The sequence below is a fragment of the Diaphorina citri genome, unplaced genomic scaffold, assembly GCF_000475195.1.
Source record: "Diaphorina citri unplaced genomic scaffold, Diaci psyllid genome assembly version 1.1 scaffold1135, whole genome shotgun sequence".
NCBI classification, from domain to species: Eukaryota; Metazoa; Arthropoda; class Insecta; order Hemiptera; family Psyllidae; genus Diaphorina; species Diaphorina citri.
This window is the reverse complement of record NW_007378564.1, coordinates 69568-90905: the sequence shown is the minus strand read 5'-3', so window position 1 is coordinate 90905 and position 21338 is coordinate 69568. Positions and strand designations below refer to the sequence as shown.

Sequence of the window (21338 nt, the reverse complement as noted above, 5' to 3'; positions counted from 1 at the left end):
AGAAAACTATTAGAAACACAGTAGAAAAGAAAAATGTTTGTAAACAGATGAGGAAACAGCTATACTAAGACAGCATCAGCAACATTTTCATCAGAAACATTAGAAATATTTTATTGTGACTTTTTTATAGTTAACATGGCTGGACCAATGAGATTCCTCTTTGGACGTACACACTCTCTAAACAAAGCGGAATCTCACAATCTCATTGGTTCAGCCATGTTTACAAATACAGCTATGTTTTTCAAAAATCCAGAAATGTTTTTGCAACAATCTAGCCACTTTTTTTATTTTCTAGAATCATTTCTGAAACATTTTTCTCGGGTTTTAGGGTGTACTAGGTTTTATCTTGAAAGTTGCACAACATTGCGCAACGGTTCACAGCTGATTTTCCACAATGTCCGTGTGTTTGTAGGTTTTTCACATTTCCCAATACGACTTGCGCTTGCGTAAGAAAAACTGTGAAAGAATTGCTCCATGAAAAATTGAGAACCCATTTCACCTCTCGCGTATACCGTATACCCGGTATATCCGAGAGTTGCCCTAGCTTAGCCGTCAAGTAAACAATGGAGTAGAAGGGGGCAGTGAAGACAAGGAGAAGCTATTCTTCATGCTGGGGGACGCCATGTCTGCAAATCAGCAGAGAAAACCATTAGGAACACAATAGAAAAGTATGCAGTAATAGAAATGTCTGGAAATCACAAGAGAAAACTATTACAAACACAGTAGAAAAGAGAAATGTTTGTAAACAGATGAGGAAACTGCTATACTAAGCCAGCATCAGCAACATTTTCATCAGAAACATTAGAAATATTTTATTGTGACTTTTTTATAGTTAACATGGCTGGACCAATGAGATTCCTCTTTGGACGTACACACTCTAAACAAAGCGGAATCTCACAATCTCATTGGTTCAGCCATGTTGACTATAAGTAAAAATAAAAATCACATAATAAAATACAGCTATATTTTTCAAAAATCCAGAAATGTTTTTGCAACAATCTAGCGACTTTTTTATTTTCTAGACTCATTTCTGAAACATTTTTCTCGGGTTTTAGGGTGTACTAGGTTTTATCTTGAAAGTTGCACAACATTGCGCAACGGTTCACAGCTGATTTTCCTCAATGTCCGTGTGTTTGTAGGTTTTTCACATTTCCCAATACGACTTGCGCTTACCAGGTGCAAGAAAAACTGTGAAAGAATGGCTCCATGAAAAATTGAGAACCCATTTCACCTCTCGCGTATACCCGGTATATCCGAGAGTTGCCCTAGCTTAGCCGTCAAGTAAACAATTGTTTCTAATTTATGTACCTGTGCTACGTATGTTACATTGTCAGTTCTCTTGTCTCTACATGGCCTACAAACAGTGGTTCCAAGATGGGAGGCTGGAATGGTGATAATGAAAGAGCAAACAGATCCTACAAATTTGGAGAAAACGAAAATTTATTTATTGTAACAAGGTAAACATCATGGCCAGGCCTAAGAGAGATATCACGGACAAAAGGAATTTTAATTGTGAAATATGAGGGCTTGTCACAAATATCGCTTCCCATTTAATTTCAAAGAAGGTAAGGTTCATTCCAATTGTTATCTTAGGAAATAATAATATACCGACAGCTCTGTAATTCTAACTCGACAACTACAGTTCGAAGTCTCGAACCACCAGATCTGAAGTCCACCGCACTGACCATTTCACGACTGAGGTAACTAAAGAGAAGAAAATTTAAGAGATTCTAACTTCGAAAGGGTTTCAAACCTTGAAAGAGTTGAGTCCACTATGCTGAGTTGCTGACCACTACACGACTAAGTCACGAGAGAAGAAATTTTACGAGATTCGAACCTCAAGAGTCTAGCTAACTAAAGGTTAAAAATTTAATTAATGAAGATTCTTAATTAAATAATTATTCCTCGATAATTATTTTAGTTTTATTTTAAGGTTGTTAAACAAACATGAGCTTGGAGCTTATGCTGACCGTTATTTTTGAAAAATTTATGGTATCTTGCTAGCACACTAAGGCGCGGCGCTTGCTAGAACAAGGGACTACACTACTTAAAACCGCATAAAACTGAGAGCAAAAAGTTCTATGCTGTCCGGTCTAATCCGTTTTGAGCTTTAGGATCATGAAGAACACATGAGGATCTTTTAGGTGATTTGGATGATATACAGAGAAATGACTGATGACAGTACAAGTGCCATGACTTTTGTCACACCCTATATCGTATATATTTCACGAAAAAAAAAAGGTTAGAGTTTATTTTTGAAAAATTTATGGTATCTTGCTAGCACACTAAGGCGCGGCGCTTGCTAGAACAAGGGACTACACTACTTAAAACCGCATAGAACTCAGAGCAAAAAGTTCTATGCTCTCCGGTCTAATCCGTTTTGAGCTTTAGGATCATGAAGAATGCATGAGGATCTTTTGGGTGATTTTGAAGATATACAGACATGACTGATGACAGTAGAAGTGCCATGACTTTTGTCACACCCTATATCGTATATATTTCACGAAAAAAAAGGTTAGAGTTTTTTCTGTTTAGGCTGTGGTAAGCAAACCCACACGGACATATTTTACGCACAAATTGCCGCTCGGTACAATTCGTGTCGAATAAAAAGGATATGACACCGAAATTTTACGGCCCATTAATGTCACCAATTAAGTTTTATATCCAATAGAACTGCTTTGATCTTCTGTTATCTGGATTCTAGTTGTGAGGTACGAAAGTACAAAGCCAAATTTAATGTGTTCATTAACGAAATTACGAAAGTCCGAAATTGTCAAGGCCCATTATCTTTTATTTTTTTCACATTATTAAGGAAGAAAGAAAAAAACTTTCTCACAACTCAAGGCTAAAACTTTAACAAGGCCTAATCTGTATTAGAAAACCTAATAGTTCACACCGAAAAAGGCCCCTATAGGCCCTCAAAGGCCTGATCAAGGTTAAAATTTATTGGTCAAGAGGTCAACAATTATTTTATTCTCTTCCTGGCTACTTTTCCTAATAACGTATAATCTTCTCTTCCTAAGTACCTGATTAAGTGGTCCTGCCTCGGTAGCGTAATGGTCAAGACGCTCGCCTGGTAAACAGGAGGGCGTGGGTTCGATCCCAGCCGAGGCATGGAATTTCATCCTCATTTATTTGAGATTTTGACCACATAATAATGGAGCTCTAAGGGTTAGGTGGTAGAAAACGCCTCCGGCGTTAACCTTCCACTCAAGAGTCTATTATTATTATTAATTACTACTTTCATCTACTAATCACTACTTTCGTACATTTGCCCGCAACTTCTTCCGAAGATGTGCTCACGTACATTTTTCGTACATTTAAAAACGTACAACACATTAAGTACAAAAACAAGAAGAAGAAAAAACATGAACAGATCATCCCTACAGGGCATTTCGCTAAAAACTAGACCAGACCGTAACTTCGCATCTAATGAGGCCCTTCATTTGAATATTGCGGGCAAAGAAACACTCGTAATTTCCAATAATGACGCTTATTAATGCAATAATTTCAGTGTTTGTTATTTTGCTCCGAGCTACTGTAGACCGCAGGCTATTTACTCTTTCATAGAATAATGACACTCTTAGTACTCTACTCTTATTTTATTTATTAGGTAATATATTTTACGCACAAATTGCCGCTCGGTACAATTCGTGTCGAATAAAAAGGATATGACACCGAAATTTTACGGCCCATTAATGTCACCCATTAAGTTTTATGTCCAATAGAACTGCTTTGATCTTCTGTTATCTGGATTCTAGTTGTGAGGTACGAAAGTACAAAGCCAAATTTAATGGGTTCATTAACGAAATTACGAAAGTCCGAAATTGTCAAGGCCATTATCTTTTATTTTTTCACATTATTAAGGAAGAAAGAAAAAACTTTCTCACAACTCAAGGCTAAAACTTTAACAAGGCCTAATTCTGTATTAGAAAACCTAATAGTTCACACCGAAAAAGGCCCCTATAGGCCCTCAAAGGCCTGATCAAGGTTAAAATTTATTGGTCAAGAGGTCAACAATAATTTTATACTCTTCCTGGCTACTTTACCAAATAACGTATAATCTTCTCTTCCTAAGTACCTGATTAATTACTACTTTCATCTACTAATCACTACTTTCGTACATTTGCCCGCAACTTCTTCCGAAGATGTGCTCACGTGCATTTTTCGTACATTGAAAAACGTACAACACATTAAGTACGAAAACAAGAAGAAGAAAAAACATGAACAGATCATCCCTACAGGGCATTTCGCTAAAAACTAGACCAGTGTCAGCCCTCAATCAGCCCTAACTAGAGTGATTGCTTTGGGCTGACATTTGGTTTTGGCTACAAATTTTACGAGTGGATGCCCTTCGCTATTGATATAGGGTAAGGAAATTTGGACTAGTCTACTCCCTGTTTATAGTCCCCCAGGCAGACGCTGGTCTACTCCCTGTTTATAGTCCTAACTACAGTTCGAAGTCTCGAACCACCAGATCTGAAGTCCACCGCACTGACCATTTCACGACTGAGGTAACTAAAGAGAAGAAAATTTTAAGAGATTCCAACTTCGAAAGGGTTTCAAACCTTGAAAGAGTTGAGTCCACTATGCTGAGTTGCTGACCACTACACGACTAAGGTGAGAGAAGAAATTTTACGAGATTCGAACCTCAAAAGGGATTCAAACTTCGAAACAAGTTGAGAACCGCCGGTTCCAAACAAAAGTTAACAAAATTTCTACTTCATGTATGCTGGCATGAAAACATCATTATGAAGATTTACATATTCTAAGAGCAAAAGGAAATGGAACATCATGGAGCTCTGAGTATAAACAATCAAATATTGATTTGAGAACCAGCGGTGTTTGAGAGACATTTCTTGTGAAGAAACTCGATTGATTGATTGATATTTTACCTCGATTAGTACCTATGATTAATTTCAATAAGATTAGTTTCTATGAATGAATCTTGAAATTCTACTAAAAACTTTTTTTCCCATCAAATAGAATTGAATGTTGTCGGCTAGCGGATACGACTCGGGCGATATCTGAACCAGCTTGCCAGATTGATTGCTGTGAGATTTACCATCAGTGATACTCTGTAAGGGAAGAAGAGAAAAAAAATAAGTTAATGTTTGATGAAGACAAATAAGTAAACAAAGAAATGCTATGTCTGATTGTATTCAAAAACTCAACACAAGTCAAGTTTTGTTAAATTAAACTTGGGTTACAAAATATATGTTGTGACTAAACAACTAAATAATGATAATAATTAATTGTTTTTGCTTGTGCTGTCACCTCTGATTTTCGCTATCCAATTATCCTCGTTAGGCTGATATCAACAAAGGCATTACAAAAAAAAGTCCTCAGGAGGCTGTTCCAACGCATCCTGCTTGCGAAAATAGGAGAGAACCAGGAAGGAGTTACCCCTAGATATAGAAATTTCCTAGCAGGACCTCAGCAGAATTGTTCCCAACAGGATGCTTATTGCAGCATTAATATGGGTTTTTTTTCGATCGTGACGGGAATAGAACCCGCGTGTAACGCTATTCGAGTTCAGAAACAAACTAATGAAAAAGGCCAAACATGCTAGGTTCGGATAGCTATTGAAGAAGACCAAAGATGATTGCCAACATCCGGAACAGATAGACACTCCAAAAAGAATAACTTTGAAACAGTTGTCCTCAAATTTCCTAATGTCACTTTTATCCCAATAGCATTTCCGAGACCAATTTGACCAATGTAAAACAATGACATTTACCACATACAAAAACATAATAAAAACATACTAACACAGTACATCCCAAATGACATTGAATTGCTAACACAATACCATATTAAGTAATAACATCGTAACTCGGTACTTAGCTACAAGTTGCCGTTATTCCGGACTAAAGTTTCGTTATTTAGGGCTATACATGGAAAAAACCTCAAAAGGAACAAGCGCTTCTCACAACTTTACCTTTGGCCACAGGTGGATCAAATTTTGCAGACAGCTTCCATAATTAATGATGATCAAAAGTGTCCGCGGGCCGGACCTCGAGAAATGTACGGTTCGGCCGCTATTCAACGCCAATCTTTGAAAAAGCTCAAAAAGAGTTCGCAATGCTCAGGAATTTAGATTTCAATCAAAGTCGCTCGAACTTGGCACAGAGATTCGATAAATTCTGTAGATTAAAAATATTCTTAGGTCCTGTTTCCAGAAGGTACGGTTCAGCCGTTATTCCGGACCAGTTCCGCTATTTTGAGCTAGACAGGGAAAAAGTTCAAAGGGAACTAGCGCTTCTCACGAATTTATCTTAAGCCACAAATGGCTCGAAATTTGCAGACAGCTTCCATAATTTATGGCACAGAGATTCGATAAATTATGTAGATCAAAAATATTCTTGAGCCCTGTTTCCAGAAGTTTTGGTTCGGCCGTTATTCCGGACCAAATTTCCGCCATTTGGGACTATACAGGAAAAAGCTCAAAAGGAACTAGCGCTTCTCACGAATTTATCTCTAGCCACAGGTGGCCCAAATTTTGCAGACACCTTCCATAATTAATGATGATCAAATGTGTCCGCGGGCTGGACCTCGAGAAATATACTGTACGACCGCTATTTAAGGATAAAATGTCGAGAAAGCTCAAAAAGAGTTTGCTTTCTTCAGGACTTTAAATTTTGGCCAAAGTCGCTCAAACTTATCACACATATTCAATAAATTACGTAGATCAAACATGCCCCTGGGTCACCTATACGGAAGGTACGGTTCTACCGTTATTCATTGGTCTCGAAAAATGTACGGTTCTCCCGCTATTTAGGCCGGGGCCCAAATCGAGCAATCTGATTGGTTGATTTCCAAAAATTTGAGCCAATCAGATTGCTTAAATAAGATTAAAACTTAGACGTAATTTAAACTCACTTTGTGGACCCGGCCGTTAAGGGGCAAAAAAGTTCAATTTAGGTGCTGGGTTAACACGAGAACACCAGAAAGTTACCCGCTGATTTTGATTTGAAATGTTCTTATATATTTTATACACTAAATTTAAATATTTCAGGGTTCATACGCTTCTCCCGGAATGAAATTCCAAGACTTTTCCAGAAAATTAGGGGCTAAGGTAAGAAATTTTTCAAAAAGTACGAGTATATACCTAAAGCTTGTCACGAGTTAATTTTTGACCTAATGCTTAGATTTCTGCACATTTTTTCTCCTAATTGGAGCTGAACACTACTAAAAGGGCAAAATAAATGAAAATGCGCGCAGGCCGTTTTTTCGAAAAACCCAATATTTAATTTTAATACATTTCAATTTGAAAAGGTGGCAAATTCCTTGACTTTTCCAAGTTTTCTTCAAAACTTCACGATTTTCCATGACTTTTTGGGCGATTTTCAGATTTCATGACTTTTCCAGGTGGCGTATAACGAACGTATAACCCCTGTATTTGTAATCGAAAAACGGGTACAAATCTTCGTTGGTGTTCAAACCCGGGAGCTTCTGCATGGCAAGCATAGCGCGTTACCACTGGGCTACTTGCTCAAATATCATCTTTTTCTTCGCCTTTTCCCGTGTTTAGACGGGGTCGGCGTTTTTCGTCAGTCCTCAATCAGTCACACGACTTTCCTTATCCTATTGAATGATGCTTATTTGAGTGTTCTTTTACCCTAACTTTTACAAGTCAGTCCTCAATCAGCCCTAACTAGAGTGATTGCTTTGGGCTGACATTTGGTTTTGGCTACAAATTTTACGAGTGGATGCCCTTCACTATTGATATAGGGTAAGGAAATTTGGACTAGTCTACTCCCTGTTTATAGTCCCCCAGCCAGACAAGCTACTTACTCAAATATAAATCATGTAAATCCAAGCGATTGTTATGAAATGGCTTGATCCTCTTGTTAGGATCCAGTACATTGTATGTAAAACTATTGTCGGCTAGCGGATACGACTCGGGCGATATCTGAACCAGCTTGCCAGATTGATTGCTGTGAGATTTACCATCAGTGATACTCTGTAGGGGAAGAAGAGAAAAAAATAAGTTAATGTTTGATGAAGACAAATAAGTAAAGTAAACAAAGAAATGCTATGTCTGATTGTAATCAAAAACTCAACACGAGTCAAGTTTTGTTAAATTGAACTTGGGTTATTAGTTTTTATTGTAAATAAAACCAAAAGGTATCTTACAAAGTCAATTCAACTTAATTCTAAATTCATAAAAATCCTACGATCATCAAAGTCCTACGATCAAAAAATCCAAGGATCTTCTTTGCATCCTTTTCTCGGCCTTACCATAAAATCTTCCAGGTTCCATCTAAAAGTATCTTTTAAGCTAGTAAGTAGTAATAACGATCCGGCAACTAGATCATAACATTCACACCTAATGTTATCTAGCAATTCCCGGCCAACTAATATGCAGAGTATGCAGTGATGAGGATCAACTAATATGCAGTATGCAGTGATGAGGATCAACTAATATGCAGTATGCAGTGATGAGGATCAACTAATATGCAGTATGCAGTGATGAGGATCGCAGTGTAGTGTAGGGTCGAATTCGAGGCCATAGATACGGTGTTGGAATTCTATGTTTACTTGAGGACAGACAGATTTATGATATGATAACAGAAATAATCGTCTCTTTTGTTTTTTTAGCCCGTCCTTCATTTATTATTACGATAGTAATAAAAAAAAGGTATAAGGGACGGGCTATTGTATTCGCTTCGGTGTCTCTATTAAATTACAATAGTAATAATAAAAAGGTATAAGGGACGGACTATTGTATTCGCTTCGGTTTCGTCTGTCTGTGTGTCTGTTCCCATAGAAGGACTTATCCAAACCTGGTCGACCTATATATCAAATTAAAGGTCTTTTTACCAGGAACACGAAAGTGGTGGTGCAAATTTTGTCCAGAAAACCAAAAAAACTGGTTATTGGGGGGATTTTTTTTTTTTCACATTTTCTCACACAAATGAGCTCTGATCTTGAAATTTGTCGCGACGATCTATGAACTCAAAGTGAGAAAGTTTTTGATAACACTTCAGTCGATCATTTAAGACCGGTTTTAACGTCACCTATGTTAAGCTACGCCGAGCAAGGCCAATAAATGGATGGGTGACTTAAACATTACATTGGTAGTTATTATTAGGAAACATTAAAAGGAATGAAGGGAGTACGGGCTCTAGTCTTGATGTTAAATCATTACATGAAAATAAAATCAAAAATCAAATCAGTAATAGGTAATAATAAACTTAATATTAAACAAATTAGGAAGGTACTGATTTTCTTTAGCCACGATCGAATAAACTACGGGCTAAAAAATTCCCGGAGGGACGGGCCCAGCTTGTTCTTTCTAACAGGGACCCCCCCCCACCCTCTCTCTACTTCAAACCCTCCATACACACTTTTGTTTTTTGTCGGAGAAGAGGGGGGAGGGTCATAGTACGAATCTATTGTGAAGTTGGATGGGTGGTAGAAATGGGAGGGGAGGATGAGTGGGAGGGGGTGGTATGTGTGGAGGGGGAATGTAGGAATATTTTACCAACACCAATGTGAAGGGAAAGAATTATTGTCTCTTTTTTCGTTTGCTTTTGTGTGTGACATTGTATATTTTTTCTTCTTTTCCTTTTATTTCCTCTTCTTTTTCCTCTCCTTTTTTTCTTTTTCTTCTTCTCTTCTTCTTCTTCCTCTACTCCCTTTTCTTCGTCTTTATCTTCTTGTTCAGAAATAAATAGGTACCTAATGCTAACCATGAACTGGTTAGCATTAGCAGACTTGAATAGTCAGAAGTTATAGTTACGTTAGATTTGGATTAGTTTCAGACTTCGGTATACCATTCAAAGGCTTGTCTGACGGTTTCCATTAATTCCAGAAAAGAAAACTCAATAATGCGTTTAAACGTATATTAATGTGCCTTTTCTTTTTACAAAAAACAAGTGAAAAATTAGGGATTGAGGGGAAAAAACACCAAATGCTCTTAATTCAAACCTTAAAGAAAAAGATGACTTATTTTGAGCTTAATTTTCCTTCCTAAAAAAAAGTCCCCATTTTTGTTGCATTTATATTCTTTCCCTCCCCTTCTCTGTAATCTCTCCTTCCCCTACCTTTATCCTCATTCTACCCCCCTCCCTTTTATATTAATTCTCTTTCCTCCCTACTCCATATTCTCTTGTGACATTGTATATTTTTTCTTCTTTTCCTTTTATTTCCTCTTCTTTTTCCTCTCCTTTTTTTCTTTTTCTTCTTCTCTTCTTCTTCCTCTACTCCCTTTTCTTCGTCTTTATCTTCTTGTTCAGAAATAAATAGGTACTGCTAACCATGAACTGGTTAGCATTAGCAGACTTGAACAGTCAGTATAGTTACCTACGTTAGATTTGGATTAGTTTCAGACTTCGGTACCATTCAAAGGCTTGTCTGACGGTTTCCATTAATTCCAGAAAAGAAAACTCAATAATGCGTTTAAACGTATCAATGTGCCTTTTCTTTTTACAAAAAAAGTGAAAAATTAGGGATTTAGGGGAAAAAAAACACCAAATGCTCTTATTTCAAACCTTAAAGAAAAAGATGACTTATTTTGAGCTTAATTTTCCTTCCTAAAAAAAAGTCCCCATTTTTGTTGCATTTATATTCTTTCCCTCCCCTTCTCTGTAATTTCTCTCTTCCCCTGCCTTTTATATTCATTCTCTTCCCTCCCTATACTCCATATTCTCGTGCCTTAATTTTCTTCTACTTACTCATTTTTATCATTACATAACTTTTAAAGTCTTAAAGACTTTTCCTTGGAAGTTGAGGGAGTTTTTTTTTTTCGTCGCAGAGTTTTACAAGAAGAAGTGGAAGGCTTTCCTAATGTGTATCTACAGGGTTAGGATGAAGACGAGACTTATCTCGTCTCCTTGTTCAGGGCGAACTTTGTCTCGAAATTGGCTATCTAAACCAATTTATAGCGGAACAAAGACCTTCTTATTAGCTTCCTTGTGGTCCTAACCTACCCACAAAGTCCCAATTAAGTAGGCTTGCCAAATATCCAAAATGTCGATTCGGGACGCGAATCCGCGAACATAATTGCCAAATCCGCGTCGGGCGAACTTTGTCTCGAAATTGGCTATCTAAACCAATTTATAGCGGAACAAAGACCTTCTTATTAGCTTCCTTGTGGTCCTAACCCACCCGCAAAGTCCCAATCAAGCATTAAAAATGATTTTGGATGAGTAAAAATACTTGGCTTTATGTTAAGATCAAAATGAGATGAGAAATTTTCTTTGGGATGAACAGTTTTACCAAATTTTTTAACAAAATCGGACAAACCGATCAAGAGTCCAACCTAGCTGTTAATAGCACGTCTGCCTTGTAAGCGCTTGGTCGCGGGTTCGATTCCCAGTCGGGGCGAATTTTATCCTAAACAGATCAAGCGCGTTACCACTGGACCAACCGTGCCCCCTCAAAGAGAGTTACAGTTATTCGATTCAAGTGAGTCACTTTTGTAATTCCAGTCAAATACAGCAGCCGCCAGCCTTGTTAGCTCGATAGGTTGAGCGTCTGCCTTGTAAGCGCTAGGCCGTGGGTTCGATTCCCGCCCGGGGTGGATTTTATTCTCGGAACGACTGGCTTTGTCCTATCCTGTCTTCCTTATCTCTTCGGGACGATAAGACCTTAGCAGTTACAGTTCCCTCTATCATCTATCAAACACCTTTAACAAAAAAAACTACAGGAGTACAGGAGGCTGTAATTCCAATCACTCAAAGACTCGTGGGGGGAAGCCGAATCACCGCGCGTTGTAATTTCCATTATGACACGGTGTGTGTGGTGACGTCACGAAGAAATTTTGTTGGGGTAGGTTAAGTGGGTCTAAGGCAGAAATAAATAAAACATAGCAGGGAAGTAGCATAACCCCAGGAGAAGGTAAAGGAAAGATTGATCAAAAATGTATGAGTAGCCCCTTGCTTGACATTGGCTTGCAAGTTTAATGTACTTTTTTTCCCCTTACGCTCAGTTTACTATGGAGTTCCTTACTAACCGAGTTTTGCTTTTTGTGAATGAACTTTCACCGCCACGCGCCATACAGATGGCAGTCAGCTGATTTGGTTTGGTAGTGGCGAGTTTTCCGTGGTGACACGCCAACGCGCTGATCAGTTGATTGGTGGATGGGCCCCCAGAGAAAGGTTCTGGCTGGATGGGAGCCAGTTGACAGTAGCTACTGTAAACACCATTGGTATCTAGTGTCAGTCCAGTTTGTTGGAGGGTAACGCATCTTCCCTGTAAGCACTTTCCCTGTCGCGTATAATATCTCTAGTAGCGCTGTCAAACTTTCTTGACTTGGCGGGGCGGAGCGCTACCGCGCTCCTTAATACCTAGCACCGCTTTATTCAGTGGATAACACCTAATCTTCGAAACCCCCAGGTTTTTAGGCTCATGTGAACTCTCTGTTACTCCATTTTTGGCCTTGTTAGCCTTGCATGGATGCGCACAGTGCCATAAAGCTCCAAGTGTATTGAAAGGTTCTCCCTCCCCTACTCTATCTATTTCGAGTACATTCATCAAACTTTGCTGTCTGACGGAAGTAAATTCAATTCTTATCATAACTCAGAATACCTATCCTATATCTACCTACACATCTAACCAGACCTACCTAGCTTTTTTCTGACCATTCTTACACGATATAGGTACCTATTTACATCGTATTCAGTAGAAACCTATGAAAATGTGTGTTGCAGTATCTTAATTTATGGTTTCCCTAAACGAAGAACTTTTAGTACCTAATACAGGTGTCTACTTAAATCTAGTATCTTCTACCAATACCAACTCTACATACTCGTACTTACAACGAATGCTCTACAAACTCTACAGAACCTAAAAAAGAAACAAGTTTTCTTACAATGCTGCTTGTAAATGATGCGGCGATCCAAGTAGCAGAATATTGGAAGAGGAGTATCTGACACGGTCATTGGTCAAAGCGGACACGGAATGTAAAGTAAGTGTAGCTGTACAGAAGTGTATTTTGTCCATCTGGATAGGATGAACGCCAGTGGTGTATAAGTGAGCTACGTGATGTCTTGAACTATATAAGTACACCTGCACTGGAGAATACCTTCTTTGAGAGTCCGTCGTACTTTTGGTTTAAACAAAAATTCAAAATTTTGACTCATAATCTTGAGGTTATTATCCTGCGAACCACATCAGTCAACCGGTTTGTGATCTTTTTCAAGAGTAAATAAGGTGGAACAAACCTTAACCAACCTTATGCCGGCCAATCACCCAATCAACCTTAGGCCGTCTGACAGTCTTGCGAACCACATCAGTCAACCGGTTTGTGATCTTTTTCAAGAGTAAATAAGGTGGAACAAACCTTAACCAACCTTATGCCGGCCAATCACGCTCACAGACCGTCTGACAGTCTTAGCGTAAGTGGTCGGCATTAGGCAGTAGGAGACAAGAAAACCTGCAATTTTCAAATGGCACATTTTGATCTTTGACCAGAACGTTAATTTTGACTTAAAAAAAACCCTCTTCAAACAAAATTTTCTCCTTGTGTTCAAAGCACCTTCCTTATCTAGATTTTATAATCACTTTTTTCACAGAAAAGTTCAGCATTTTTTTTTTCGGATTCTTTTTTTAAAAAGAGGAAAAAAATCTTAATAAAATATTTATAAACCTGAAGAGTTTTCTTGGCCCTCTCTCCCCCTTGGCCTTCTTCTCTGTCTTTCACTCATTTCATCATTTTAAGTTTCTGAGTGGTCTTTAATATACGAGCCCCCCCTCTACCCTCTAATCACCCATTCTACCCTCTAATCATCCCCTCTCAAACCCAGCTGCCCTCACCTCACCAAGACTTTGTGAAAAATATTTTTTTAACATGCTTTTTCCATCTTCGGGTTTTTCCTTTTTTGTTTGGATGGGAAGTATAGGAACCTTCTCTTTTTGTTTTCAAGACCTTTTCTCTCTTCCTTTTGAAGGGAAATTTTACCGTCCACCCTGTCTGAAACCTCAACCTTGGGAAGATATGTAGATATCAATGGTTTTGTCTACAATGTCTACATTCTATTTTTACAGGAAGTCATTTATCCTTGAGTCATAGTTCCATGTTGACTGACGGCAGAGGGGCAGAGATGGGAAAAACTTCCAAAGTCCGAATGAAAACCACGTTGCACGTGACTTTTTCCGGTCCGACTCAGGGTCTCATGCTGAATGGGAAGACAGGTAGCTAACCGTTCTCACTAAAAATCTCAGCACTAGCAGTTATTACCTATTCAAAGACATTATTAGAGTCCTATATGACACAAAAACAAATATCTTTCCCCGATTAATAGGTAGGTGTAGGTACCTACATCTCACTAAACCTCAGTTGACTTGAACTCTCACCAACAACCTCCAGAGTCCAGATCTGAAGTCCACCGCGCTAACCATTACATGACTGAAGGAACAACAGAAGGGAGGGAGGTTTGCTATAGACGTGCACAACAGAAACAAGCGCTTTGCTGTAGACGTGCGTGGAGATTCTAATTGTAAGGCCAGCCACACTATATCAGGTAGACCAGACAGGCGGACCTGAGCAGGTGTACCTGACATCACGGATTAGGTCTACCTGACAGTGAGTGGCTGGTCGAAGTGGGTTAAGCTTCGCTAGCAAATTATACCTGTGTAGTTTGACGTTCGACTAAAGCACTATCGTGGAGTTGCGCCCTTCAAAATCCTTTTTGCATGTTACCTAACCCTACCAACAATACAAAGTTGCTCATACCTACATGAAAGAAATTTACTAGCACGTACTAGGGATATAAGGTTTATAGAAAGTGGGTTTTGACCGCATTTCCCAATCATTTATGTCATCACTCAGGGACAACCTGGTAAGTTGTCCCCTTTTTTATAGATGGACAATTTTTGGCCCTTTTGGCTGTGGTATAAAATCTGTGGTAGATAAAAGAAAACTAATTGCTTGTATGAAAAGAAGACAGCATTGCTTTTTTCCCCCAGACTAATTAAAGATGTATTTTTAAGGTCGTCGCGACAAATTTCAAGATCAGAGCTCATTTGTGTGAGAAAATGTGAAAAAAATCCCGCAAAAACCAGTTTTTTTGTCTTCGTCGCGACAAATTTCGAGATCAGAGCTCATTTGTGTGAGAAAATGTGAAAAAAATCCCCCAAAAAACAGTTTTTTGGATTTTTGGCTTTATGGTTTTCTGGACAAAATTTGCACCACCATTTTCGTGTTCCTGGTAAAAAGACCTTTAATTTGATACATAGGTCGACTTTTTGGCTTTATGGTTTTCTGGACAAAATTTGCACCACCATTTTCGTGATCCTGGTAAAAAGACCTTTAATTTGATATGTTTGGCTTTATGGTTTTCTGGACAAAATTTGCACCACCATTTTCGTGTTCCTGGTAAAAAGACCTTTAATTTGATATACCAGGTTTGGATAAGTCCTTCTATGGGGACAGACAGACACCGAAGCGAATACAATAGTCCGTCCACTATACCTTTTATTATTAGTAATAATAAAGGAAGGACGGACTAAAAAACGTTAGGTTAGTAGATACTTGAGTGGTAGCCTTTTGGCAGACGCGCTACCCTCTAATGCCCAGCACTCGCTGACAGACTGTGAGTAGCACAAAATGGTCGAGATCTAGGTGTGTCAAGCGGTCTGAGAGACATGGGTCTGAAGCTTTTCTCACCACACAAGTTCAGACAATCTGACATACTGGGGTCTATCAGATGGTCTGGGCGTGAGTGACTGGCATAAGACCCTGGTCTCGATTTCGATCGAACTTTACCCAACACAGACAGATTATAAGGTTCGTTCTCGGAACGGCTGGCTTTCTCTTAACCTGTCTTCCTTTTCTCTTCAATTTCGGGACGATAAGACCTTAGCAGTTACAGTTCCCTCTATCTAACCTCTTCAAAAAAATCCTGCATAAGCTTCCTGGTATCTGATACATATTTAGTTGAAACTGTTTTCCCTATGTACCTACATGCAGCATTCAAATTTCCAGAACTTTTTAATCCAAGTTGAGTTGTTCTTGAGTATTTTTCCACCGTTTTTCTATCAAAAAGAATTATAATGTTATGTTCAACATTATTTTAAGCTAACAAAACTTTTTCTCAGGGCCATTACCACAGGAGACAATGCTGTAGGCTGTCGGTACTTTCCCTTCTAAGAACATGAGGAATTGTTGAAAAAAATGGGACTTACTGGGTCTGCACTCAGCAGCCTTGTGAGTACAATTGAGGAGCTGGTAAAAATCCAGCTAAGAGGCGAGGTATAAAAAACCAATACCTTAATATTGTTGGGCAGAAAAGAACCATCCATAAGGCAAGTCCCCTTATGGATGGTTCTTTCCTGCTTGATGGTGTCCAGTTAAAGAACTGCCTCTCATAAGCCAAACTCCCCGGGCCTGCCTAACCTTGGCCCTGGCTCTTGGTTAAAGTTTTCAAGCATGACATATGAGGGGGAAAAGTTTCCTCCTATTTAAACTTGAGCAGTAAAAGGGGTAAAAGTTGGGAAATTCATGAATATGTGGAAAACATAAACAAGTGAGTGTAGAACTTGTGAATCTTGTGATGAAGATGGTGTAGGAATTGCGATGGGTGATGCAACGTTGTTGTGAAATCCATGGGGGTGGTGAAATGTTTAACACAAATATCTATCAGTAGTTAATGATTTGTTGTGATGATGCACGCGGTTAGGGATTGATTGTGAAACACCTAACTTAGAGGATCCACAATTTTTCGATGAAGTTTTTGGAATCAGAATCACCACAAAAAGAAATGCTGCATCTGGTTGGTACCTAAATAGGTACCTAGGTAAAACTCTAAACGAAACAGTAGAACAAATGTCCATCCGAAAGACAACAGATTTCCTAATTTTCGTGAGTGATCCTTTCAGTCAATTCCCCATCTGTTTTTCAACCATTCACCTGTTTTTAACCCCTCCACCTGTTTTTTCTTTCATGTTTACCCTTTTTTTCTACACAGTCCAAAACAGAGTGGATAGCTAGATGTCCAGCATGCATATCCCACACACCCCAACGTTATTGATTCCTAGTGAAAACTTTGATGGACAGTGCCTGCTACTTGTATACTTCTAGCTACATAGGTGCTTCCCATCTAGAACGCTTTCACTCCAGGGTGAAAATGGTTCCACACTCCTATTTCTGATGAAGGCATATAAAGACACGATGTACGCGTACGAACACACATCAGGAGAGGTTGTTTGTTGCATCTGATGTTGTCAATTTATTATTCATTAGTGTGTTTACACTTGTTGTTTTCTCGTTTCCCTATAGTGGAGTAGCTGGAGGTCTTTCTTTTACAGGGTGCAATAAAAATAAAACAAGGTAGTCTCTGTGACCCAGTGGGTATCACACAAGGCTTGTAATGTTGTGAAAAAGCTCTCTGCTTTACCGCAGAGATGCACGATTTGATTTTGATAACAATAATGTAACAATAGTATACTTATTTATACTGCTCGCATAGGACTGAAAAGTCCCTTTACTCCAGCGATATATAGGCTGTAGAGAGCAGTAGTTCAGAGAAAGGTTCGTCTAAAATAGAGTCGCTACTCTCGCACTCAACTCATTTACGCTATTATTAAAGCAAGCCACCGTCGGTGGTGAGTGTTTCATCGCCCCAAAATTTTGCGACCTGTAGGTATTATGAGGAAAGGCAAGCAAATTTTGAAACTGGAAGTCTTAGTGGCCGAACTGGGGGCTATATCCCGCTACAGCCATTTAAAAATTTAAAAAAGGGCCAAAATTCACCACATAAGGTAGGCGGTAGGCGTACCTAAATGGCCATTCTGGTGCATAGTCTATCGTCATTCTCTTATCATCAAAACTCCTTTGTATCTAAGTATGTACCTAGTTACTTGTACATTTTGACCCCACAAGTTCAGACAGTAAATAAAACTCGAAGAGAGCCTGTCTGCCTGTCTCAGAAAGAAAAGACTCTCAGAAGAACTCTGAAAAACAAAGACCAGAGAGTCAGTTGCTGAGGAATGAGAGAGTGTGGGGTGCACCACTAGTTGATTGGAAAATATGATCTCGGAATTGAGTAACAGAAAGACCACATCTTTGACAGAGGGAACTGTAACTGCTATGGTCTTATCGTCCCGAAATCGAAGAAAGAAGGAAGACAGGATAGAAGAAAGACAGCCAAGGTTTGACAGAGGGAACTGTAACTACTATAGTCTTATCGTCCCGAAATCGAAGAGAGAAGGAAGACAGGATAGGAGAAAGCCAGCCGTTTCGAGAACGAACATTATCCCATCAGGATAAAATCCGTCCCGGGCGGGAATCGAACCCGCGGCCTAGCGCTTACAAGGCAGACGCGCCACCCGAACATTATCCCATCAGGATAAAATCCGCCCCGGGCGGGAATCGAACCCGCGGCCTAGCGCTTACAAGGCAGACGCAGCCATCAGGATAAAATCCGCCCCGGGCGGGAATCGAACCCGCGGCCTAGCGCTTACAAGGCAGACGCACTACCAACTGAAGCTAACTAGGCTGGCAAGGAGTTTAAAATCCTTTTCTCTTTCTTCTTCTTCTTCTTCTTCTTCTTCTTCTTCTTCGTATTCTGCTGCAAATTTCCCCAATTTCTTTTGTGGCCGGCATCCAATAAGTAGTTTGAAATACCTAGCACCGCTTTATTCAATGGATAACACCTAATCTTCGAAACCCCCATGTTTTCAGGCTCATGTGAACTCTCTGTTACTCCATTTTTGGCCTTGTTAGCCTTGCATAGACGCGCACAGTGCCATAAAGCTCCAAGTGTATTGAAAGGTTCTCCCTCCCCTACAATATCTATTTCGAGTACATTCATCAAACTTTGCTGTCTGACGGAAGTAAATTCAATTCTTATCATAACTCAGAATACCTACCTATATCTACCTACACATCTAACCAGACCTACCTAGCTTTTTTCTGACCATTCTTACACGATATAGGTACTTACCTATTTACATCGTATTCAGTAGAAACCTATGAAAATGTGTGTTGCAGTATCTTAATTTATGGTTTCCCTAACGAAGAACCTTTAGGAATACAGGTGTCTACTTAAATCTAGTATCTTCTACCAATACCAACTCTACATACTCGTATTTACAACGAATGCTCTACAACTCTACAACGAATGCTCTACAACTCTACAGAACCTAAACAAGAAACAAGTTTTCTTACAAAGAAAAAAACATGAGATCAAACTTTTCCTACTCTAAGATCCAGCAAAAAAAAGGGGGTAAAAGTTGGTGAGAACAAGATTTCCAAGTTTCCCCGAGTTCAAATTAAAGTGTTGTGAAAATTTTTCGCTGATTAAAAGTGATAAACCACACGTAATAAACTTGGCGTCGAGTTTTCCAAAGGCTTTTAATTACAAGGAAACGGTACGAGGGAGATTTGCTCGGAAACTTGTGGTCGGAAGGGTTTTCCTTTGCTTTCAAGAAAACTTATCCTGATTTAGAGGGCCTTGGAAATTTAGGAGGCCTGAAAGTTGAACACAATGAAGATGAAAGTTGAGTTAACCCCACCCTTGATCAAACTTTATTTTGTACCTATAAATTTTGTTACCTACCATTTGTATATATTTATTTTGTAAATAAAGTTTGAATTTTTTTTTTAACATTTGTGCATAAAAAAAAGAAACATCTCCAGAAAACATCACACTAGGGAACCCCTGCTCCATCTTCCAAGTTCAAACTTCTGGCCTTGTACCGGCTCCCTTGCAGCCTCAGGGACACTGCTTGTATTATCGCTATTTGAACCTTGGTTTTTATCCACCCTGATAACTGGCTGATGCACTTATTAATTTATAGTTTTATTTTGTTATCATTAATACACTGAACTATTACCAGCAGGTAAATTGAACCACAAGTTAAAAATACATGATAGATTGAAGATTCTGTAACTTTGTGAAGGTCCATCTTGACTTCACAAATAGTGAAGAAGTATATGTTTGTCATTTCAACCTACCTAGTAAAAATACATGCTTAATATTTTATTTTATTCTCTTCTATTTCTCAGGTGCAAGTTATACAGAACCAGCAAGCAGCATATCTTCAGCAGTTGTATAGTGGTCAGGGTGGTCTCATCATGCCAGCGGGTAACATGCAGATTGGTCCGATGAAAGTCATCACTCAGGGACAACCTGGTAAGTTGTCCCCTTTTTTATAGATGGACAATTTTTGGCCCTTTTGGCTGTGGTATAAAATCTGTGATAGATAAAAGAAAACTAATTGCTTGTATGAAAAGAAGACAGCATTGCTTTTTCCCCCCGGACTAATTAAAGATGTATTTTTAATATTTGACCCTAGTGGGTTACCCTTTCAAGGCTTAGCTGTAAAGGCAAACAGCTTTTTAAAGTTGGGTTAAGATAATATGAATCTACTTTTACACATTTTTTTACATTATACAATACCATTTACAATATATACAACCAAATTTACAATATCAAAATTTACCTTGTTTCAGGCACATATCCCACCTACCCCGGCACAAACAACCAAACCCTCGTCATTGGTCAGCTGTTCAGCCCGCAACAAGGCCTCATTCCCGCCCAATCAAACCAGGCCAAACCACAAGACATGAAACCACCCACCCAGGGATGTGTTGTATCCTCCCAACCACAACAACTCACCTCGTCACAACCTCAACAGCTGTCCCATCTGATAAGCCCGATACACTTCACCAACAACGGCCGAACCACTGTTCAATCCAATCAGATGCAGTTCACACCGTGGCAGTTCAACACACTGCCTCAGGGACTTGCGTGGGCATCACAGCCGCCTATACTCACGCAGAACTCGATATTTATTGGCCGTGGGACCCAGCAGGATGGCTCGACTCAGAACCCACAAGCTAATCCAGCTCCAATGTTTGTACAGCAAAGTCCACCTCCCCAACATCTACAGAGTCATACGCAGGTAGGAGAAACATAGAATAAAATATACCTTGTTTATCCTGCTGGGATAGGACTGAAAAGCCCTTTACCCCCACACACTCAAACAAGGTCTTATACAGGGTATCTGGCGAAGACTATACAATGCTTGAGGGGTGATGCAGAACCCTTTTATTTAGCCCTTTAGGCTACCAGAAAGACCCATTTGTTTGGGTCTGACGGGCCGTGGGTTCGATTCCCGCCCGGGGTGGATTTTATACTCAGAACGACTGGCTTTATCCTATCCTGTCTTCCTTATCTCTTCGGGACGATAAGACCTTAGCAGTTACAGTTCCCTCTATCATCTATCAAACACCTTTAACAAAAAAAACTACAGGAGTACAGGAGGCTGTAATTCCAATCACTCAAAGACTCGTGGGGGGGAGCCGAATCACCTCGCGTTGTAATTTCCATTATGACACGGTGTGTGTGGTGACGTCACGAAGAAATTTTGTTGGGGTAGGTTAA

The 21338-nt window shown here is 39.3% G+C and overlaps 1 protein-coding gene across 1 annotated transcript; it reads left to right on the top strand.

The window, feature by feature from the left end:
- The first annotated feature begins 19948 nt into the window (after positions 1 to 19948).
- On the top strand, positions 19949 to 20871 carry LOC103514407. Its single transcript, XM_026827386.1, has 2 exons — positions 19949 to 20084; positions 20405 to 20871. The coding sequence occupies exons 1-2, from the start codon at positions 20027 to 20029 to the stop codon at positions 20869 to 20871; spliced, it is 525 nt and encodes a 174-aa protein (XP_026683187.1). The 5' UTR covers positions 19949 to 20026.
- Positions 20872 to 21338: the final 467 nt, after the last annotated feature.

Excerpts from the sequence above, each read along its gene's own strand:
- LOC103514407 (XM_026827386.1), top strand. The coding sequence starts at position 20,027 with ATGCCAGCGGGTAACATGCAGATTGGTCCGATGAAAGTCATCACTCAG. Across the intron at positions 20,085-20,404 it reads CATCACTCAGGGACAACCTG|GCACATATCCCACCTACCCC; the intron begins GTAAGTTGTCCC and ends ACCTTGTTTCAG.